General features: G+C 37.4%; 1 protein-coding gene across 13 annotated transcripts in view; it reads left to right on the top strand.

Moving 5' to 3' along the window:
* The first annotated feature begins 125 nt into the window (after positions 1–125).
* mical2a (microtubule associated monooxygenase, calponin and LIM domain containing 2a) overlaps positions 126–19,052 on the top strand; it is a 37,351-nt gene continuing 18,424 nt past the window's right edge. For 11 of the 13 annotated variants that reach the window (XM_017404580.3, XM_017404588.3, XM_037979832.1 and 8 more), the window contains exons 1-3: positions 12,088–12,348; positions 17,259–17,466; positions 18,063–18,179. In XM_017404580.3, the coding sequence (XP_017260069.1) occupies positions 12,088–12,348; positions 17,259–17,466; positions 18,063–18,179 (586 nt within the window). Of the gene's footprint in view, positions 489–11,979; positions 12,349–17,258; positions 17,467–18,062; positions 18,180–19,052 lie in introns of those variants that run through there. The other 2 variants (XM_017404632.3, XM_017404560.3) reach the window with 2 other exon arrangements.

Here is a 19,052-nt window from a genome sequence, read left to right as displayed (position 1 = left end):
CCCACAGATTTCTCATGAGTTTGCAGAGTTTATTCAGTGATTTCAGTTTCTGCTGACACGCGGTGAAACGTGGGCTGTTAAGTTTTTTTTGTCAATCTGGGGTCTGGGGACGTGTGGCGCCTGGCAGTCTCAGACTAAAGTACACTTTGTATCAGGATGAAGTGCTTATTGATTGATTGATTGATTTAGACTGGAATTTTGCTCTCGCGGACACATCATATTTTAAATCCCACGAGTCCAGTTTCTTATAAAGTTGGAAGCCTAATTTCCTCCGGTTTTCGTCAGAAGGCAGGTATTGGGTTAAATGGGATTAAACAGCAGCTTTGGACGGTAGCAGTTCTGGGATGTGTCCCATTGAGGACCGCCCTCAGACTCAGCTGCTCAAACTGTCAGTCAGACTGAAGAGGACGCAGTTTTCACTACAGACCAGCACCTCTTTTTCTGTCAGAAGACACTGGAACCAGGGGGAGTTTAGATTTACATTTGAGGTAAGATTTTTCTGGATTTTCTTTGTGTGTGTCGGTTAACCCCGGTGAGACCCGGAGGCACCTGGCAGATTATTTTGACCTGTTTGACAAGATTAGACTCGACTGTAGTATGTAAAATATGCTTTAACACTTTATGAGCCAACCATTTCATTAGAAGTTATTTGGAACTAGATACCAACATATTTAAGTTTGTGTGAAGAAGACTTTGTTAAAAGTTTGATTATTTCTAAAGACTTTGTGAAACACGTGCTAAGATCCAGCTGTTATCATGAACTCTTGATTGAGAGGAGTCAGACATCTGGGCTTGTATCTGTGCTTCCTGATAACACAAAGGTTATCTCAGCTTGTGCAACTTGCTTTTTTCTCTTTTTTTTACCATCCTGTTGCTCAGTGCCATAAATCAGTTGTATAAGCGCCTGCGTAACTCCTCAAACCCATATCTCATATCTATTCAAAACTGGAATGACTGCTTTCTATAAGTTCAAAGACAGCAGAGCAGAGACAGGTAAAGTCAGTGCCCAAGGCTTTTTTTAACGTCTAAATCCCATCATTATAGTTCGTTTCAGCCTTTTCTCAGACTGACTCCACCTGCTCTGCAGCTTCCGGACTTTAAATGGCTCCCAGCCTGACTTTTAGGTTACAGTGACACAACTATATTGTAATAAAGAAAGGTGTGGTGTGGTGCAGGGTTTTGAATGAAGCTGCTGGCAGAGAGACAGGAGGTCTTTGTTGATGTTTTCCAGTGAGAGCAGCAGGTTAACATGCAGCTGCTGATCAAATACACATCTGGATCGAACATAAATAAGGGCTTTTTCCTGATGGAAAAGTAAAAGAGCAGTGAGGATAAATCTCCCCCCCTTAACCCCACCACCTCTTTGTTTGTCTTCACATGCTGTCTGAACATTCAGCCCCGTTATGATTCATGCAGCTTGCAAGATGATGCATCGTTTCCAGCATGCTTTTCAAGGTTTAAAAAGTCAGACAAACAGCAGTTATCCTCCTTCCTCCTGTTATGTGAGAAGTCATTTCCTGCATATTTTACAGTAGGTGAAGATGAAATGTCCCCCCTTTCCCCAGGCTGAAAGAATCAACCTTTCTAATCATGAAGCTCAGCTAATCCGTGTGCAAACATCTGAACATCGTTCAAATACTGACACACACTGATACTGAACTTGTTTTTGCATCTAGTTATTGCATTTAGTCATCCAGGAGCTATAACAGAAAGTCAAAAGAAATTATTTAAATTGAAAATGCAAGAAATCATTTGTGAAAATGTTACAAAAACATTATCAACTAGTTTAATTGTGACATTTGTGAAGAGCTTGAATTCTGATGAAACCACTTATTTTGCAGTTTTTATGTACAAATGTTTTTCCATTTTCACTAAAATATAAGATGTTACTGTATCTTCAGTTTGGACTGTCCATAAACTTATTATCTATGTTTTATTATGCATTAAAATAAATAGCAGATAAAAGATGGCATTTTGTTGCTTAAAAAAATAAATGAGTAAATGTGGCTGAGTGTAGAAGAGAGTGATATTAATACAATCCATTACCATTTTTTACTGCATATACTGTTCAGCATTAATATACCCTCCCAGATGTTCATGCTTCTCATGTTATTTGTAAAATGCAACCTCATACTATCATATGTGCTGATAATAAACTGGACGATCACTCTTCTGATTAGCCTGAGAGGGCACATGATCCATGATTTCCATTTTTATCTTCAATGAGTTTAGAAATAAAAGATGGTTGTTTCAGGAGCTTATTTTCTTCTGTTTGGACTTTAAATCAGTTGCTGATACAGCAAAGAACTGTGTCCTTTGCCAATGATGTTCAGTCTTACTGAGTCTGTGAATTCAGCAGATGTTTTCCTTTGTCCTCTACAGAGATTTCTCCTGAGTCTGTAAATATGTAAATAAACCTTTTGCCTGTTCAGTGCTTTACAAAAAGGTGAGCCCAGATTTTGAAAGATTCAGCATCTGATTGAATTGTGTTAAAGGGTCTTAAAGTATCTGAAGTGGCAGTTTTTGATAAGAGATGATTGATGTCTTCAAAATGCAAAGGAAAGAGGTTTAACTTTGTCTCTTATCCCATTTAACATAGGAAACACTGGACCATGTGATCATTCAGCATCATTCAGAGTGCTCGTACAGTCTTTAGGAGTTATGTAAATAAAATCAAATTAGGACTGGGAGTGGGGACAGCAATAGTTGAGCAGCCTGTGAGAACATGTTGTTTTTGTGGTTATTTTTCTTTAAATAACATATTTAAGTTTGTGTTCAATCTTTTCTTTTACTATAAAGTTTAGAAGTTTAGAATAAAGCTTTCATAAAACAATTATGATAAAGGAACAAATTAATTAAAATAGTTAATGTGCTTTAAAAAAACTGGGATATTTAAAAAAAGTCAAGAAAAAGAGCTTTGGAAAGAAAAATAATCTCTTTGATTAACTGCAACTTCAGCATCGCTGTAATACCAATTATGTTACACTATTTTCTGATATTTTTAATGAAAGTTTTACTTGCATCAAATTTAAAATGAAAATATTTTGCTCAAGTAATGAAGAACATTTCGCTTCAGTCAGTTTGAAGTATTTTAGAATTTATACTTAAGCTTTAGAAAGGCTATGTTGTGGATATGCTCAGTTATTTGCAAGTTTAATTCTGATTCAGGCTTTGTTTCAGCTCTGAGGTGACTCCTGAGCTCAAGTAACCATCAATAGATAACAGATCTGTTCATCAGATTTATTTGAACAAAAGTAACTCACATGTTGGACTTAATTGCAACACAAGAGAAAATGCTATAAAAAAGCAAACTAATCCCGGTGACATTTACAAAACATCCACATGTTTTTACCCAAAAGGTCTGAATCAACTTTAAGACACAGATTTTAGTACCACTTCAGTCAAATAAAAGTGTAAATTACAGTGCCAGCCATTCGATTTTAGCCTACAATTAGCAGCTTTACTGTAGTTTAACCTAACAACAGTGTGGTGGGAAGCTGCACAGGCTCCAGTTATGCAGTGGCTATGGATAACAAATCTTATAGACTCATAGAGCTGTAAATCTGAGCTGCATGTGACACACGCTGTCTGAAAACCATTCATTCACAGATCAGGATGAGTCAAAGATGATGATCCCAGAGAATCTCAGTGTTGTAATAGCAGATTTAGCCTCCTATTTTATATTACAGTAACAACATAGGTCAGTTGCATTCAGATTAATAAATCATTCAATCTTGAAGCAAAGTATGAGCATACTTCTGCTCTTCTAGTTTCATAAACAGCAAATACGAATAAATAGAGACTAAATACATTTGCTAAATCAATCAAGATTTAATTAATCAACTATAAAGCAATAAGAGCTAAAAGGACATCATGTGGATGAAAACAAAGTAAATGTGTTTTGTGTAGCTCAATGATCTCTCTGAGGTTGGAAGCTTGGAGTCATTATTGGCAGCGAGGCGTTGTAAACGTTCTTCTTCCTCTCTGCAGCACGTTTCCTTCCTTGTTCCACTGCATAAAAACAGACACATGCGTCCAGGCATCGGCTTCACAAAAGAGGTAGGAACCACCAGAAACAGGTGGGGCACGTTGTTCCCCGAGGCGTGACGCTTTTGGGAAGTGCAAGGTTTTGTTGTGATGTTAACACCAAAAGGAACTGGAAAAGACAGCTACAGAGTTGTAACTAAAGATTTTACCTTTTGTGACAATATAAAACAAATGATCTGATCTTTATCAGGTTTTATAATGAGGGAAATACAAACTCAGATGAACAGCAATACAAGATATATTTTATATTGATATTTTATTTTTAACAGAAACTAAGACAAAAAGCAGAAGCAGTGTGTGAAAAACTAAAAATACCTGATGATTCAAAGCTCATTTGACCAACTTGTGCAGCAACAACTTAAAAAAAAAAAGATTTTCTGCATCAGTTTCTTACTTTGCTGTGGTTAAATATTTAGCTTCAGTTCAGTCAGGTCAGAGGTATTATTTTATGTACAGCCCCTTAATCGGATCAAGGTTTGGACTTTGAACTTGATTCTTTTCTTTTTCAAATGGGCTGTAGTAAATTTCCAGCTGTGTTTGGAATCACTGTCCTGCTGCACAACCCAAAGTCAACAAAGCTTCAGCTGTCACACAGAGGCCTCGGATTTGACTAGAATACCTTTTTATTCAAAGATGTTCAAGATGAACTAAACTGACTGAAGTTGAAGCTGCTGAACAAACCCAAAGCATCACTCTAACACCACTTTGCTTAACAGTTGGTCTGAGGTCTTTGTGCTGATGTACTGCGTTTAGTCTTTGACAAACATTTATCTGCATGATGTCCAAAGATCTCCAATTGTCTCTCTGAACAACATTGTTGCAGAAATTTTGTGGTTTGTTCAGAGAAAACTTTGCATTCCCAAAATGTTATTTTTTAAAGAAGAGACTTGCACCTGGCAACTCCTCCAAACACGTCATTCTTGCTCAGTCTGTTTCTGTTTACTGTCACAAACTTTTACATTTGAAATTCTAACTGGAATCAGTCGAGTTTGGGATGTAGCTCTGAGGGTTTTAACAAGTCTGAACTTGAGTTTTGCTGAGAATGTCTTGAATGTTTTTAAACTGATGAATGATCAGTTCATCAACTCATCTGAATGATGGTACCTGGCTGCTATTTATTTTCAAAACTTCTATAAAAAACTGCAATTCTTCATATTCTTACTTACTTACTTTAAAAAAATCACATGACATCTAATATTTGTCATGTGTTATTCATCTGAGGTGGTGTTTACTTACTTTCAGGAACTGAATCAAATAATTTTCTTTTGTTATGTTGTAATATTTAAAAAAAGAAAAAGTTTAAAGAACCAATTGCTGCAATCAAAGTTCGTTTTTGATCAGTAGGACTCTTTTTTCAGTCACTTCAGGTCAGATTAAAATAATGCATTTTATTTTGAGTGCTTCAAATCATTTCTGCTTTTTAAAAGGTTTCGCTACGCTGCATCGCTATGCAGCATCAAAACCAACATTTCGGCCAAAGTCACTTATTCAGTTCCTTTTGACAGGGAAAATAGCACATTTAAAAATACTTAAGACATGCTTAAAAACAACTGAAGTGAAACCAAACAGAACTCCTCTGAACTTTGATCTTCACAGGAAGCCAAACATACTATCCAGGAAAAATCTGGTGTTGGTGTTGCATCACCACGATTCATTTCCTGCTAAAACGAGTTCCGTTTTGCAGCTTATTCTATAGTGTGCTGCAAACAATCCTTTTTAAACATTTAGTTCTGCCAATTTAAGTCAAGCAAACCCAGAACTCTTGTCTGTTGATCAGAGTTGTTTGCAGGCTCTATCCATGTTTTTATATTTTCAGGTCACATGTTGTTTTCTTCTGCAACGTGACACTTGTCTATTCTGAGCCTGGCTTGTTTGCCGTTCCTGAAATATTACTAAACCTTCATTGTGCCCCTCTGATGTAGATTAAACACAGATACTGTCAGATCTTTAACTCTGATGCTACATTTTTGATGCTTTAGGATCATTTTGTAAGGGTTTTTGGTTCATTTTTACATTATGTACACAGTATATAAAGCTAGTTTTTTAACTTGGACACAAAAATGTGTGGTTGGTCACTGAGATTGCTCTAATACAGGGCTGTTTCCAGTAGCTGGGCAGGTGTACCTCCTCTCAGTGTGTCTACATAAATCTTTTGCCAGAGATCCATGTTTTGAGCACATCTCGTGAGTTCGTTGAGCCTGGAGGCAGCCAGTGTCACATGGCTGTTCCTGTTTGTGTAAAAATAACTGTTTTCTCCTCTGAAACTGACTGACATTTACTTTTATCTGTCAGTGAGCTGTCATGCACCTGAAACTTCTTCTTTTGTTTTGGATCTGCTGTCCAGACATGCAGCCGGATTTTAGAGAGCTGAGATAATAGTGTGGAGCTCTGCCCTTCACCAGGCCCCCAGAGCCCCACAGGCTGAAAACTACAGTCTTTCTGCCTCCTTATCAGGTCTACAGAAGGTTCCTTCCTGGTTTTCTTCAGTTCAGTCTGTAATTACTGTTGCTGGCTGGCTGCATTACAGTACGTGAATTTCCCAGCACTCTCAGTGTTTTCCTTGGTTTGTCAGATTTCTGTATTGTATTCTTAATAGTCTGAAGCTCTGTGCTCTGTGGAAACAAATAAAAATGCTTCATGCGTTTGATATTCTGCCCACTATCCTTGTAGTTTTTCAGTGTCAGACTTGACTGTATGTTTTAGTTAAAGTTGCTTTTGGCAAACACTCAGTCTGACTTTGTGTGGTCCTATATGCAGCTGTCACTAAACAAAACATCTGTTCATTTATTGTCATGCAAATAATTGTGGTTAAAAGTTGACTTGTCTTTCTTTTTTATTATTTTAATATAGACTTTCTTCTAATTTATTATTGATAATAACATTCCCTTTATAAAAAAGTAACAGTGATTCATGTGAAATGAAAAAAGCAAAAAGAAAAAGCTGGAGACCAGCGAGTGACGACTGACCCAGCCTGACATAAAGTGCATTGCAGTAATCTGAACGAGTTGAGATAAAAGCACAGATTAAATTCTCAAAGTGATGCTGTGACAGAAATGGTTTGACCTTGAGCAGTTGTCTTAAATGATAAAAGCTTAACTTGACCACTGATTTGACCTGAGCATCAAGCTTAAGGTCACATCCAGATTTGTTGCTGTGTGAGTCGGTGTTGTGTTAAAGGACTCGGATCAGCATGGACTTTGGAAGGATCACTGGGCCTCGATCTGTTGTTCATTCAGATATAAAAAGTTCAATGATATCCATGTCTTGATAAACATATAAAAGGTAAAAACTCCATGAATCAGTCAGTCAATAAGGCATCTCTGTTAGTTTTTTCCGTTTGTTTTCTGACACATGGAAGAGTACAGCTATGACTTTCATGCAGACATGATCCCAAATACTAGTAATTATAGGATTAATCTTTAATTGTGACTCACACACACACCTACAACCTGCTTCAGGCCAGAGTGATGAAACTGCAGCTTATGAAACAGTTTAAGAGTTCCTGTTTCTTGTTTTTTTGGTAGACAACCACCACATTTCCCAACACATCAGACTCTCAACCATATCAGTGCAACGTTTTTGTTGGATAAATCTGGGTTCTGTGAGACATACAATAGTTTGAACCAAACAAACACAAACAAAATAACTATCATAAACAGACGATAAGTGCATCATTAATCATTTCACTGTTTAGGGCTTTTAATGATGCTGGCAATATTTCAATCAATTAAATGTAAAATGTAATAACAACAATGACAGCATTTTATTGTTATCAAGAAGATAACAATGCTTGCGTGTTTATTTATTCTCTCTAGATGTGCTGTAACACTGTACATTTTTAACATTCCTAACATTCCTCTTTTAACGTACTAAAAACTCAATCTTGGCTGAGTTTCTCAGGAGCACATCAGTACATTTCTTTTTGTACCCAGAACTCAGACATGCGTGGGTTCTGAGCAACTGAAAAACACTTGTCTCTTTGAGTAGTGTGTGACAGTAAATTGAAACAAGATCAAATTTATTAAGTATCAGTGGTTGTTTAGCGGTTTGAGTATAAAATAGCATGAACAAACCACAGATTTTAGATAAATTCCTCTCTATTTAGAAATTAATCACTCCTCATTACTTTTGTCAGTTTCACAGCTGGTTTCACTTAATCATTTTTTTAAACAGACAGGAAATGTAAACCTGTGTGCTGTTAAACTCTCTGATCCTGTTAACCATTATATGCTTTAGCTGGGATTTGTGTGTTTGTGTGCATGTGTGTGTGTGTGTTTTCCATTTCGTTTGTCATTAGTTATCATTTTACAGTCACTCTGTGGGTTTCCTCTGTCTGCCCACAGCTGACTTTCCATTCTGTCAGACTGATGTGATGAAGTCATGGTTTTTGTGTCAGAGACAATGTAGTTTCAGTGCTGAGCATCAACTTGGCCAAAGAAGACAGTAAGTGGTACCTTTTCATTAGTCCTCGCTGACTCGTACAGCAGATGGTTCAGTGACTGTTTTACCAATTCACTGTCTGAAGTGTAAAAGCATAAAGACCAGCTAACGTGTCTTTCATTTGAGCTTTCCACTGAAGGCACAAGAAAAAAAAAAGTATTTTTAAACAGTTTTCGAAAAATGTGAAGCATACTTGCACACTTGAAACAATTTAGACTCAATTATCAAAAATATCAGTTGCACAGAAGCTTTAAAAGGATAGTTCAGATCTTTTGAAGTGGGGTTCTATAAACAATTAACATCTTACCTGTTGTAGATCACTCTTTGAACAGACTCAAATTAGAGAAAAAGGTTTAATTTCAACTAGTCCAAGTGGGGCTAGGACCGAAGTAGAATACTGCTGTCTAAAAACAACTACAGCGATTTATGCAAACATTATTTTGTAATTTTTTTTAATCGTTGGTTTTGCATTGCATGGTTTTACTGGCAGAAATAAGATATTCCTGCCTGAAGTGCTCCAGGCTGCGCTGGAAGTGCTACAGCTTGTTGTTGCTGCTGCTGTTTTTGCTTGTAAAAATAACCACAGAATTTTGTGTAAATAACTGTGTAATCCAAAACGGACAGTGTTTGCATGAAATCTTTGGAAGCTGAGCTGCTTTAAAATAGTAGCAATCTACTTTGGTCTTGACCCTGCTTGAACTAGCTGATATCCTGTCAATTCAGTCAAATTTAAATCCATAAAAACATTGTCTTCTTTAGTGGTTAGAACTTATTATAGTACGTCCTCTTTACTCAGCAATAATCCATACATTTTCTCAGAAACTGCGGGGGCGGCTCCATTGCTTGGTGGAGCCACTAAGTGTGTTGAACTCATGTTGGTGGAACGGTTCTGAGCTCTACCAGCCACGTGGCAGAGGAATGTCAGCTCACCAAGGTTGGCTGTTCACTGTTAGGGCCTCTGCAGGATCTGCTGGAGTATGCAGCATTACTGTGGGCTGCTTGGTGCCCCTTTCTCAGTTTAAGCATTTCTCTGAAACAACAGAACCAAAACAGGATGCAAACACAAGGCTAAACAGGATCTTGTGCAAATTAAAATGCTAATTTTAGCCAGAGGAGAAACGTTGTTGCTGTTGGAGCACGATTCAAGACCCATAGCTGAGGTCATCTCTGCCTCTCTCTGAAGCTCTATATGAACAATATTGTGGCACAGCACAGTTGTGTCGCTTCCTCTGGGCCTGGTGTGACCCTGAGGAGTAATAGTTGATTATTGTGGGTGTTTAAAACCCAGCTTCTCTTCCTTCTCCTCTAACAATGCCCAACCCACTTCGTGGGACATTAAAATTTCAAAGGAAGGCTTCCCTCAAAACTCTCGGAAGCTGTGGTCTCCACCCACTGTTTCCACAATGTTTCTGCTTCAAGCAGAAAATGTCCACATTTCGCTTTGATGTTGAGTTCTGGCACAGGTTTTCAAAATGCTTGATGGTTGATTGGATGGAAGGGATAGTTTCAGTGTGTTTTATTCTGTCAGTTTAGGTTTTTTCTGACATGAGTGTATATTTTTTTGTAACACTGCCTTTCACACACAGGCATGTATGTAAGCAAAAATTACACACATACCTCAGTGTTCCATTAAGCATGTATAAATAATCATTTATCAGTTTGTGTAAAGTCTGATCCTGACTTATAGTTAGATTTACAGTCCCATGTTTTATTTCACTTAATTAATCTGAAGTATTTTGTGTACATCCATTACTAATAATCAAAATGACTGCAGGGCAACAAAATAGATTAAATGCAATCCACTGTAAGTATATGTGAGGATTTGGATTTTTGTTGTTTCTGTTTTGGTTTTCTTTATGGTTTTTCTGTGGGTTTTAATTTGTGCTTTCAGTTTGGTTTTTTTTTCCTGTTTGTGTTCCTGCTCAGTATTCACTCCTCCTCTGTCACTCTTTTGCCTTTCTTGCCACGCCCATCTCCACCTGTCCGTAATCATTTCCATTCACCTGTTTCCACTTCCCTCGTTACCCTCAGCACTCAAATACCCGGTCATTTCTCCCACTAGTCGTCGGATCATTGCTTGTTGTTTGCCGTTCTAGTCTAGCTGTTTCCTCGCCATGCCATGTTTTGGCTTTTTTTGTTATGTTTTAGTTGCTGCCAAGTCAGCTTTTGTTTTGTTCTTTTCCTTAGTTTAATAAATTAGTGTTGTTTGAAGAATGAGTCTGCACTCTGGGTTCATCTCCGTTTCCACCCCGCATGACAGTATACTGTATACAGCTTTTAAGAATTGTTGAAGATGTGAAATTACAATATGTATAAATGTACAAATGTGAGCAAAGAAACAAACTTTAAAAAAACAGATCATTAGTGGTAAATATTACATAAAGCAGAGGTTTGTAACGTGTAAGACTCCCCTTTGATAAAGCTTGGAAAAGACATTTCCACAATGTGACGGTGATTATGTTATGTGATCTGGTAGACACTGAACTTTTGAGCCAAGATATGCAAATGTTGCTGTTCAGTGTAAATTCAGACGACACTGAATACATAAACAATGTCTGTCCTGAAATATTTTAGTTTGAGATTTTGCGGGGGGAAACAGTCAGATTTCCCAGAAATACTTAAGCTCTGAGATCATCTAGACTAAATCACGCACTTTTAAACTAATCTGATTGCTTTAGATAATACCATAAACATTACTTGTTCAATTCCAGTCACAATACTTAAACTGCATTGTTTGAGTTCTCCTTTTTTCCCTCTTTTTCATGTAAACTGTTCAGCAGGAAGTGTAGAGTGCATAATGTCGATCTCCTGGAACCTTTAGATAAATCTGTTTTGGCAGTAAGAACACCAACATGTTGAACAAGCTGAGTAATGTAAAAGAATATTGTTTTAGACAAAATATGAATAGATTATAATTTTCGTGTCTTGTTTATAGTAAAAATGAATCTGCAAAAAACAGTGAAACGTCCAGTAAATTTTAAATTCTGTTGTTCTTTTTGGAGATGTCATTGAACCCTCGAGTTGTTGAACTGTTTCTTTTTAAACATATAATATAAAACCACTCAGTTCTCAATTTGTAGCTTCCTGCAGCTGCTTGTGTAAAACAAAAGCTGTAAATATGTTCAACAGCTGCTTGATGTTGACTAACTCTGATTTGCTGCTGGATTTCCTTGTGCTGTATCTGCATACATCTCTGTACTTGAAATGTTATCTTGTTGATGTGGGTGGAAGCTTACGATGTCTCAAACAATGTCTTCTGACTCACACAATGGGTTGAGAAATGTCACTGAGGCTCTTCTATTCTAAAGCTTAATGTTAATGTTCAGTATGTTGAGCATTTTAGTCTATATTTGTTTTAAATGCACAAAATAATCCACAGATAGCAGTTTTATTTGGCTGAAAGTTGTAATGGAAAAACACAAGTTACTTAAAGCCATGTGTTGGACTTTTTGCCATGAAATGACATCACTCCTGTGTGTCTTGCTTTCTCAGAATGGGCATGACGGTGCGGGCCAAGCTGAGGGTGTAGCCACATCTAGCAGAGAGAGCTGAACTGAGCAGGACTCTCAGTACACCAAACGGTCTGCTGAAGCGAGGAAGATGGGTGAGATGCAGGAGGAGAGCAACAATGTGGGGAAGCTGTTTGAGAACTTCATCCAGGCCTCGACCTGCAAAGGAACCCTTCAGGCCTTCAATGTGCTCTGCAGACGATTGGACCTCGACCCCGCTGAGCACAACACCTTTTATGCTGGTCTGAAGTCAAAGGTCACCACCTGGAAGGCCAAAGCACTGTGGAGCAAGTTAGACAAAAGGATGTCCCATAAAGAGTACAAGAAAGGCCAAACTTGTGTGGGAAAAAAGGTAAGTTAATTTATGTCTTTGTAACCATATTTTTACACTCTCTCTCTCTCTCACACACACACACACACACACACACACAATTACTAATCAGCAGTAGTGGCTTGATCATTTTTTAAGGAGTATAGCAATGATACCAAAATGTAAATGCATTTATTCTCTCCATTTATTAAAAATAAATGAATGTAATTATTTTTTATTTGAATATATTGCCAGTAATATCATTCTATTGTGGCACCTGGTGTGTCTTTGTGCAGTTTGTCAGCTGCAGGAGTCTTTCAGTGTTTGTATTTATTTAACTACTGGCAATAGTAATATTTAAGATGAAAAAAGACAAACACGGGGGTGACAATAATGTATTTACCATGAATGCAGAATATAGTTTTACAAAAGAAAAACCGATTAAAATTGTTCACTTTTAGTCCTTTCTTTTAAAAGTTTTTTTTCATTCTTGGCTAGCTGTATTATTCTTGTTCTTGTTCTGTTTCATTTGACAAAATTAGCTGAATTTTCTTTGTCAGTCTTCTTGTTCACATTCTTACATTTGGGCTGAGCAAACTCTATCCTATTTGGAACTGTGACATACAGTAGCTTTTATTTTCATTATTCATTATTCAGTGTCAGTTTTCTTTTTTGACACCGTATGTTTTTTCTGGACTGCATCCAAAGTACATCACACATTTTTAGCTTTTTTTTATCCTGTGAGCTCACAGCTGAGTGATTTTAGGCACATAACATTTGGGTTGAAAATATTTAAAAAATGGTGAGACTGTAGACAGTCTGGATGTTTGCGTTTCATTCCACCTTCCTCCCCACATTTCCTGAACCTGTTCAATTTTATTTCCTTGTATGTATTTTTCTGTTCATGTAGACTTAAATGTGTAGTTTCACAGAATGGTTATGCAACTCCTCTAAAGAATCTGGATGCAGACTTTGCGGTTTAGATGACCCGGCTTCTTGGCCTTAACCATGAAAGTAGAAATTGAATACATGTGTTTATTGAAATGAGTTTACAAACCAGCAAATTAAAAGGTAAAAGCCTGAACAAAGCAGAGAAACCACTAGCTTGGTAAATATCAGCCAGAGCGTTGGCCTCTCTGCAAGGCATGTGTGGCATGTTTCCTATCCACACCTTCACAGGCGTAGTTAGTGAAGCCATCTAGGACCATAAAACCACGCAGCGCACAAAGAATTTTGCACCAGCACTGTAAGGCCAGGAAAGCTGCAGAGGAGTGTAAGATCCACACACAGTTGTAATTTATATTAAAATATCTGGTGAAGTGAAGGCCATCCAGTTCTTTAGCTAACTACCTTCACTAGTTTTGTTTAGCAACAGCAATTGGAGAATTTTACTGAGAAATTTGAAAAGGGACAAAGCTGACAAAATATTTCTTGTAATAACAGACAGCACATCCGTGAGGTTTTGTGATTTAGGAAGTGTTTTTGTACCTTCTCCTCAAGTGGAACTCTGACACCTTGTTAAAGTGAACTACAGGTTGCCTGTGCTGAGGTAGTGTCGTCTACATTAATTCAACCTTTATGTGCTCAGTCAGGAGTACTCACTCTTTCCTTCCTGCAAGACAGAAGATGCTTTGCAGTCATTTTGCTACTGTCAGACAAATACTGTTTGACAAAACTGAATAAAAAAAACATCCCAAAACTAATGTTTAAACAAACACATTCCCAAACTAAATACCTTTAATAGCATACATGCGTAACAACGGTTTACACACATCAGATGAAAGATATACAAGATTTGTTCTTGAAATGAATTATGATAAGACTCTTGCAACAAACCTTCAGTAGGGGTGTGTGTAATATCTGTGTTCTGGGTGGTTGGGGCAGTAAAGGTGTTGAGGGAAAGTTCACCTGTCAGCTGTGTCCAGCTGGAGAGAGTGTCGTTATTACACAGAAAAAGAGACGGCATCACTCAACAACTCTGATTATTTGGCTCCAGTTATACTCAGCTCTACTTTTTAGATGTCTTTTTTGAAAAATTGAAGCCATCTGGTTCAGGTTATCATAAAAAATGTGTTTGAAATGTTTAGAGTGAGGCCAGGTTTTTAGGTTGTGTTATTTTAAGGCACAAACCAAATATATAATAACATTTTTAATCATTTTGAAGAAATAATCTCTCTCCTACACTTCTTAGTTAAAATTTCTTGCTTAAATTTAGTAACTCTGACAACACCAGGAGCTGTGCTGTAAAGTGAAACCACTGAGACTTATAGTCAACAGATGGTGGGCTTTATTGAAACTATCATTTTTGAGTTTTCTGAGCTGTTTAAACGTGCACACTGTTTTCACCTCTCACAGGAAGGCAGTCTGCTTTTATATCATCCGACAGGGTAAATCATTTAGTTATGACTCTTTTTTTTTAATGGGAGCTCAGTTTTCTCTCAGTGACAGATGTGATATCACTCAGCACCTCTTCTTCATTTTGCTGCTTTCGCAAAACCTCTTTTTAAGGACGTGATGTCATGTGTTTTATGGCCTGACACAGCTGGCAGCAGAAAACACAGCGAGTGTCTCATAAAGTTTTACAGTTTACAGCAGAATCTGTCATTTTATTGACCTGTGTTGCAAGTCATCTTCAGTGCACTTTATCAAATGTTTTAGAATGTTTTGCTGTTTTAAGAAATAATTCCAGTATTCAAAGTGCATTCGAAATCTAGAAATCAAATTAAAGTGACTTGAAGCTCAGAGCAGCTTTTGATGCTTTTACACCCTGACTTCAACTACTTCAGGTTTTTACTCCTTTTGCGAGATACACCTGCTTTAGTTACCGTACGGTGAACATGCATGGATCAGTCCTCTGCAGGGTGTCACAGCATTGTGGCTCCATTTTAAACCATGTCACCGAGCAACCGGGCTGACTTAATCTCTGACAAAACCCTAAACCAAACCCCAAAAAACAATAGACAACTCCCCTAAATGAGATCAGTGTTTCATTTTTAAAGTCCTAATTAATGTTTGCTGTTCTGAGTTGGATGTAGATCAGAGCAATTTAAAATATTCTTTATACTACAGTATATTATACTACAGAATTGATAGATGCTACAATATAAGCATTTTAGGCAAACAACAGTTTATTTAATTGTGAATTAGAAAGGCAGTTTGGATTTAATCTTTTATAATTGTAATTAAGTAAAACAAAATATTTTCATGTAATGGACTTAAATAATCAGAAAGACAATATTTTTTGGTTAAAGTTCTTTTCCTATGATAATAAGTCACATATAAAGTTTAGTTTTTGCTCACTGTTTGTGATAGTTTTTATTATTTTTAAAGTCGAGAACTAATATCAATCTGAGGTTAGGGTCACAGGAAAATGAGGACACAGGTGGAAAACTGGAAGGAAATGTGCTTCCTGACTCAGCAAAAGTGACACAAACTATCATGGAGAGAGAGAGTGAGTGAAAAAAAAACTCATCTGCAACAACAGTGAATGGAAAATGTTAAAACAAGCTGCTGCGGGATGAGAGAAACATTAAAACAGTCACGTAAGTGGAGAGAACAATGAACTGTTTGTATCTGAATAAACTGAATTATTGTACTTTGGTGGCTAAAACATTTTGTTGTCCTTCTCTGTCACTGATTATATGAAGAACCAATAAACTAAACTGTCTTTTGTTCAGATAAATAAATGCAAGCTTGTCAGGGCAGAGCATCCACCACCTGTTTCTCACCTGAGAGTATGTCAACTTGATGATGATGATGATGAATGGTTGGGTTTGTCTCCACTCTCAGAGAGGCAGGTTATGGGCAAACTAAAGCCCAGCCACTCTGTTTGGCGCTAAGATGCAAAGTACAGAAACATTGGACAAAGTTTAACACAGCCACAAATGCAACAACATAATACATAATAATACATAATACTTTGCAAACCATAAGAAAACTATATTTAAAACATGTCATAAAACAAAACAAAAAATATGACTGCATTTACAAACTGCACAAATGATTTCCCAAATGACAACACCAAAACACAAAAATGAAATTCTTGATTTTCTTTTTCTGTTTTGCCAGCTCAGGTTACAATGTTTCTCTATGAACAGCAGACAGTTTGTCTCATGTCACAGATACATGTGGAACCTCTTTATCTTCATTGTTGCTCCATCAGATGACAGAAAGTGAGTCTTCTGTCTGCTTCCTGCTTGGGTTAGATTACTGAGAAGTCTTTTAAGGAAGCTGGAAAAATATATATTTTAGGCTCCGATTTGGTGAGGTTATCGAAACAGGAGACTGTTCACGTTGCTGTGCACAGCAGGAATGCTGCTTTGTTCGTCACTAAATGTCATAAGAATCACGACACGCACAAGCACACGCACACGCACACATCTCCCCTCTGAACATTTTTCTCTGTAAAGATTTTTAATAAGTTCAGAGGAAACGTTTGCCAGCACACATGCGTCACTCCTTTCATCTATCATTCAATCTTGACATCATGTTTTAGCCACACATACTCAGACGGATGCGGTAACCTCAGTGAACTGACTTCATGCATTTTTTTGGTGAGGCTTGTGTGTGAATCACACCTTAACTATGTAAAGGTTGTTCCTGGACATCCCTCAGGACAGGTTTGTAATGAATGCATCACTTCAGGCATTTGAAAACTGCCTTCCATTGTGCAACGTTTTCTACTATCAGTCTATACATGCAGGCACTAAGTAGTCATCCTCTGACTGAACTGTTTGTCAGAGTTTATCCTCCTGAAGTGTCTCTGCGTAAGACTCCAAAGTGTTTAAATTTAAGCAGCAAAGTGTTTTGTTGAAATGTTATGCACATTGTACAATGTGGACATTTCCAAATTTCAGTCTTTTCTTTAAAAGTCTCAGTTTATTGATAGCATGACAAAAATGTTACCATAATTATTATTATTTCTCTAATGACGTCTGTTATTCTTCATTCAGTGCCTCATCATCGGAGGAGGTCCCTGCGGCTTGCGGACTGCTATAGAGCTCGCCCTGATGGGTGCCAAAGTGGTGGTCATTGAGAAGAGGGACTCTTTTTCAAGGAATAATGTTCTCCATTTTTGGCCCTTTACTATCCATGACCTGCGGGCCTTAGGGGCCAAAAAGTTTTATGGAAAGTTCTGTGCTGGTGCCATAGACCACATCAGTAAGTATTAAAATTTACAGACTAAAAACACAAAGCTGAATTTAAGTTTTCATGTTTTCACAGAGGACACGCGTGGTCATTGTTTTTATAACTGTGTGTCCAGATCTTTCACTTGTACTCTATAGTTTCCATCATATCTGTCCAACTCTACTACAAATACCCTCAACTTCCAATCCAAGTTCAACTTGCACAAGAACAGCACGTTCTTTAACCCTCAGCTAGTTAAACAAGTTTGTTTTTGTTGTTTTCAGTACAAATTTCTATTCATCTAATTATACTCTACATTCATACCTACTGTTAAATAAGTATTTATAGCAGTGTGGATGTAAATGCCCTGATGATAGAAGAATTTTGCTATCTTGCTCAGATTTCTATTTACTACAAAAGTACGAAACATCAGCCACGTCACTAAAGCTGCACCTGACCTACAATCAATCTCATCATTCATTTTTCCATCACAAAGCTTCCAGATATTAAAACACTTTCACCTGACTGGAGCCAGCCACCTTCTTTTAGGAGAGACTCCTGGCTTCCTAACTCAAAACATAAAGTTTGCCATCTGTATGCAAGCACTAATTTGTGTCTGTCTCCAACAGGCATTCAGCAGCTGCAGTTGATACTCCTGAAGGTTGCCCTGATTGTTGCAGTGGAGTTTCACATTAATGTGGAGTTTATCAGGCTGTTGGAACCACCAGAGGACCAGGAAAATGAAGGTATTCAATCACACCTTGACTTTGCATGCAGGTTAACGGTGCCTTTATACAAACCCACTGATCATGCGGCCTGAGACATTTTGGGGGGAATGAGGAGATTTAAGCAGCTGGAATCTGTACTTTTGGTAATTTTTAGTAGATTTAGGTTAAGAGTTTTAATGTTGTAGGTCCTTTTATACAGCTACCTGGATAATATTTGTTGAACTCCCCACTCTGCTGCTTCTGCTCTACATAAACTCAAGTTCAGCAGCAGGGAACTTGTCATCCTGTAGTATTTATTTAGTTGACAGTCACCAATAAACACGGAACAAACATTGGCCCACATCTTGTTTTTATAGTATGCTTATGAGGCTGGCAAAGGTCACATACCTGTGTCTCTAATCTGTATATAATCCTGTTCCAACATAAAACACTTACTTATTATCATAGAAATGATTAAACAACTGGTTTAGATTGTTTTAAAACAAACATTTTTGCCTCAGTTCAGCTCTGATTACATTTGAGCAACATCCCATGCTGGCTTTAAGGTCAGTGGAAGAAAACCTAAGTGGCACCAGTCAGTTTTAATATCAGAACACTGATAACACAAGCCTAAATTTAGGCCAGAACTTATCCCTGCTCTTCTGCTGTGACAGAGTTAGCTGCACCCTTGACTTCACGGAAGGCATTTTCCACATGGTGACACACAACAAACTCACACTTCTGCTGCACCACACTGCCTGCATGAAATGGCTGATATTATTTTTAAAAAATGTAAATTATGCATGTAAATTTATTTGCATTACAGCCCACACTGATACATTGCAAGCATGCAACACAGAGCAATACATTTTACCGATTTATTTTTATTACTCATCTTCAAGAAACTCAGAA

Source organism: Kryptolebias marmoratus, linkage group LG15 (genome assembly GCF_001649575.2).
Source record: "Kryptolebias marmoratus isolate JLee-2015 linkage group LG15, ASM164957v2, whole genome shotgun sequence".
In the NCBI taxonomy this organism is placed as follows: domain Eukaryota; kingdom Metazoa; phylum Chordata; class Actinopteri; order Cyprinodontiformes; family Rivulidae; genus Kryptolebias; species Kryptolebias marmoratus.
The sequence above is the reverse complement of the archived record's forward strand: the minus strand, read 5'-3'. Positions and strand labels throughout refer to the sequence as shown.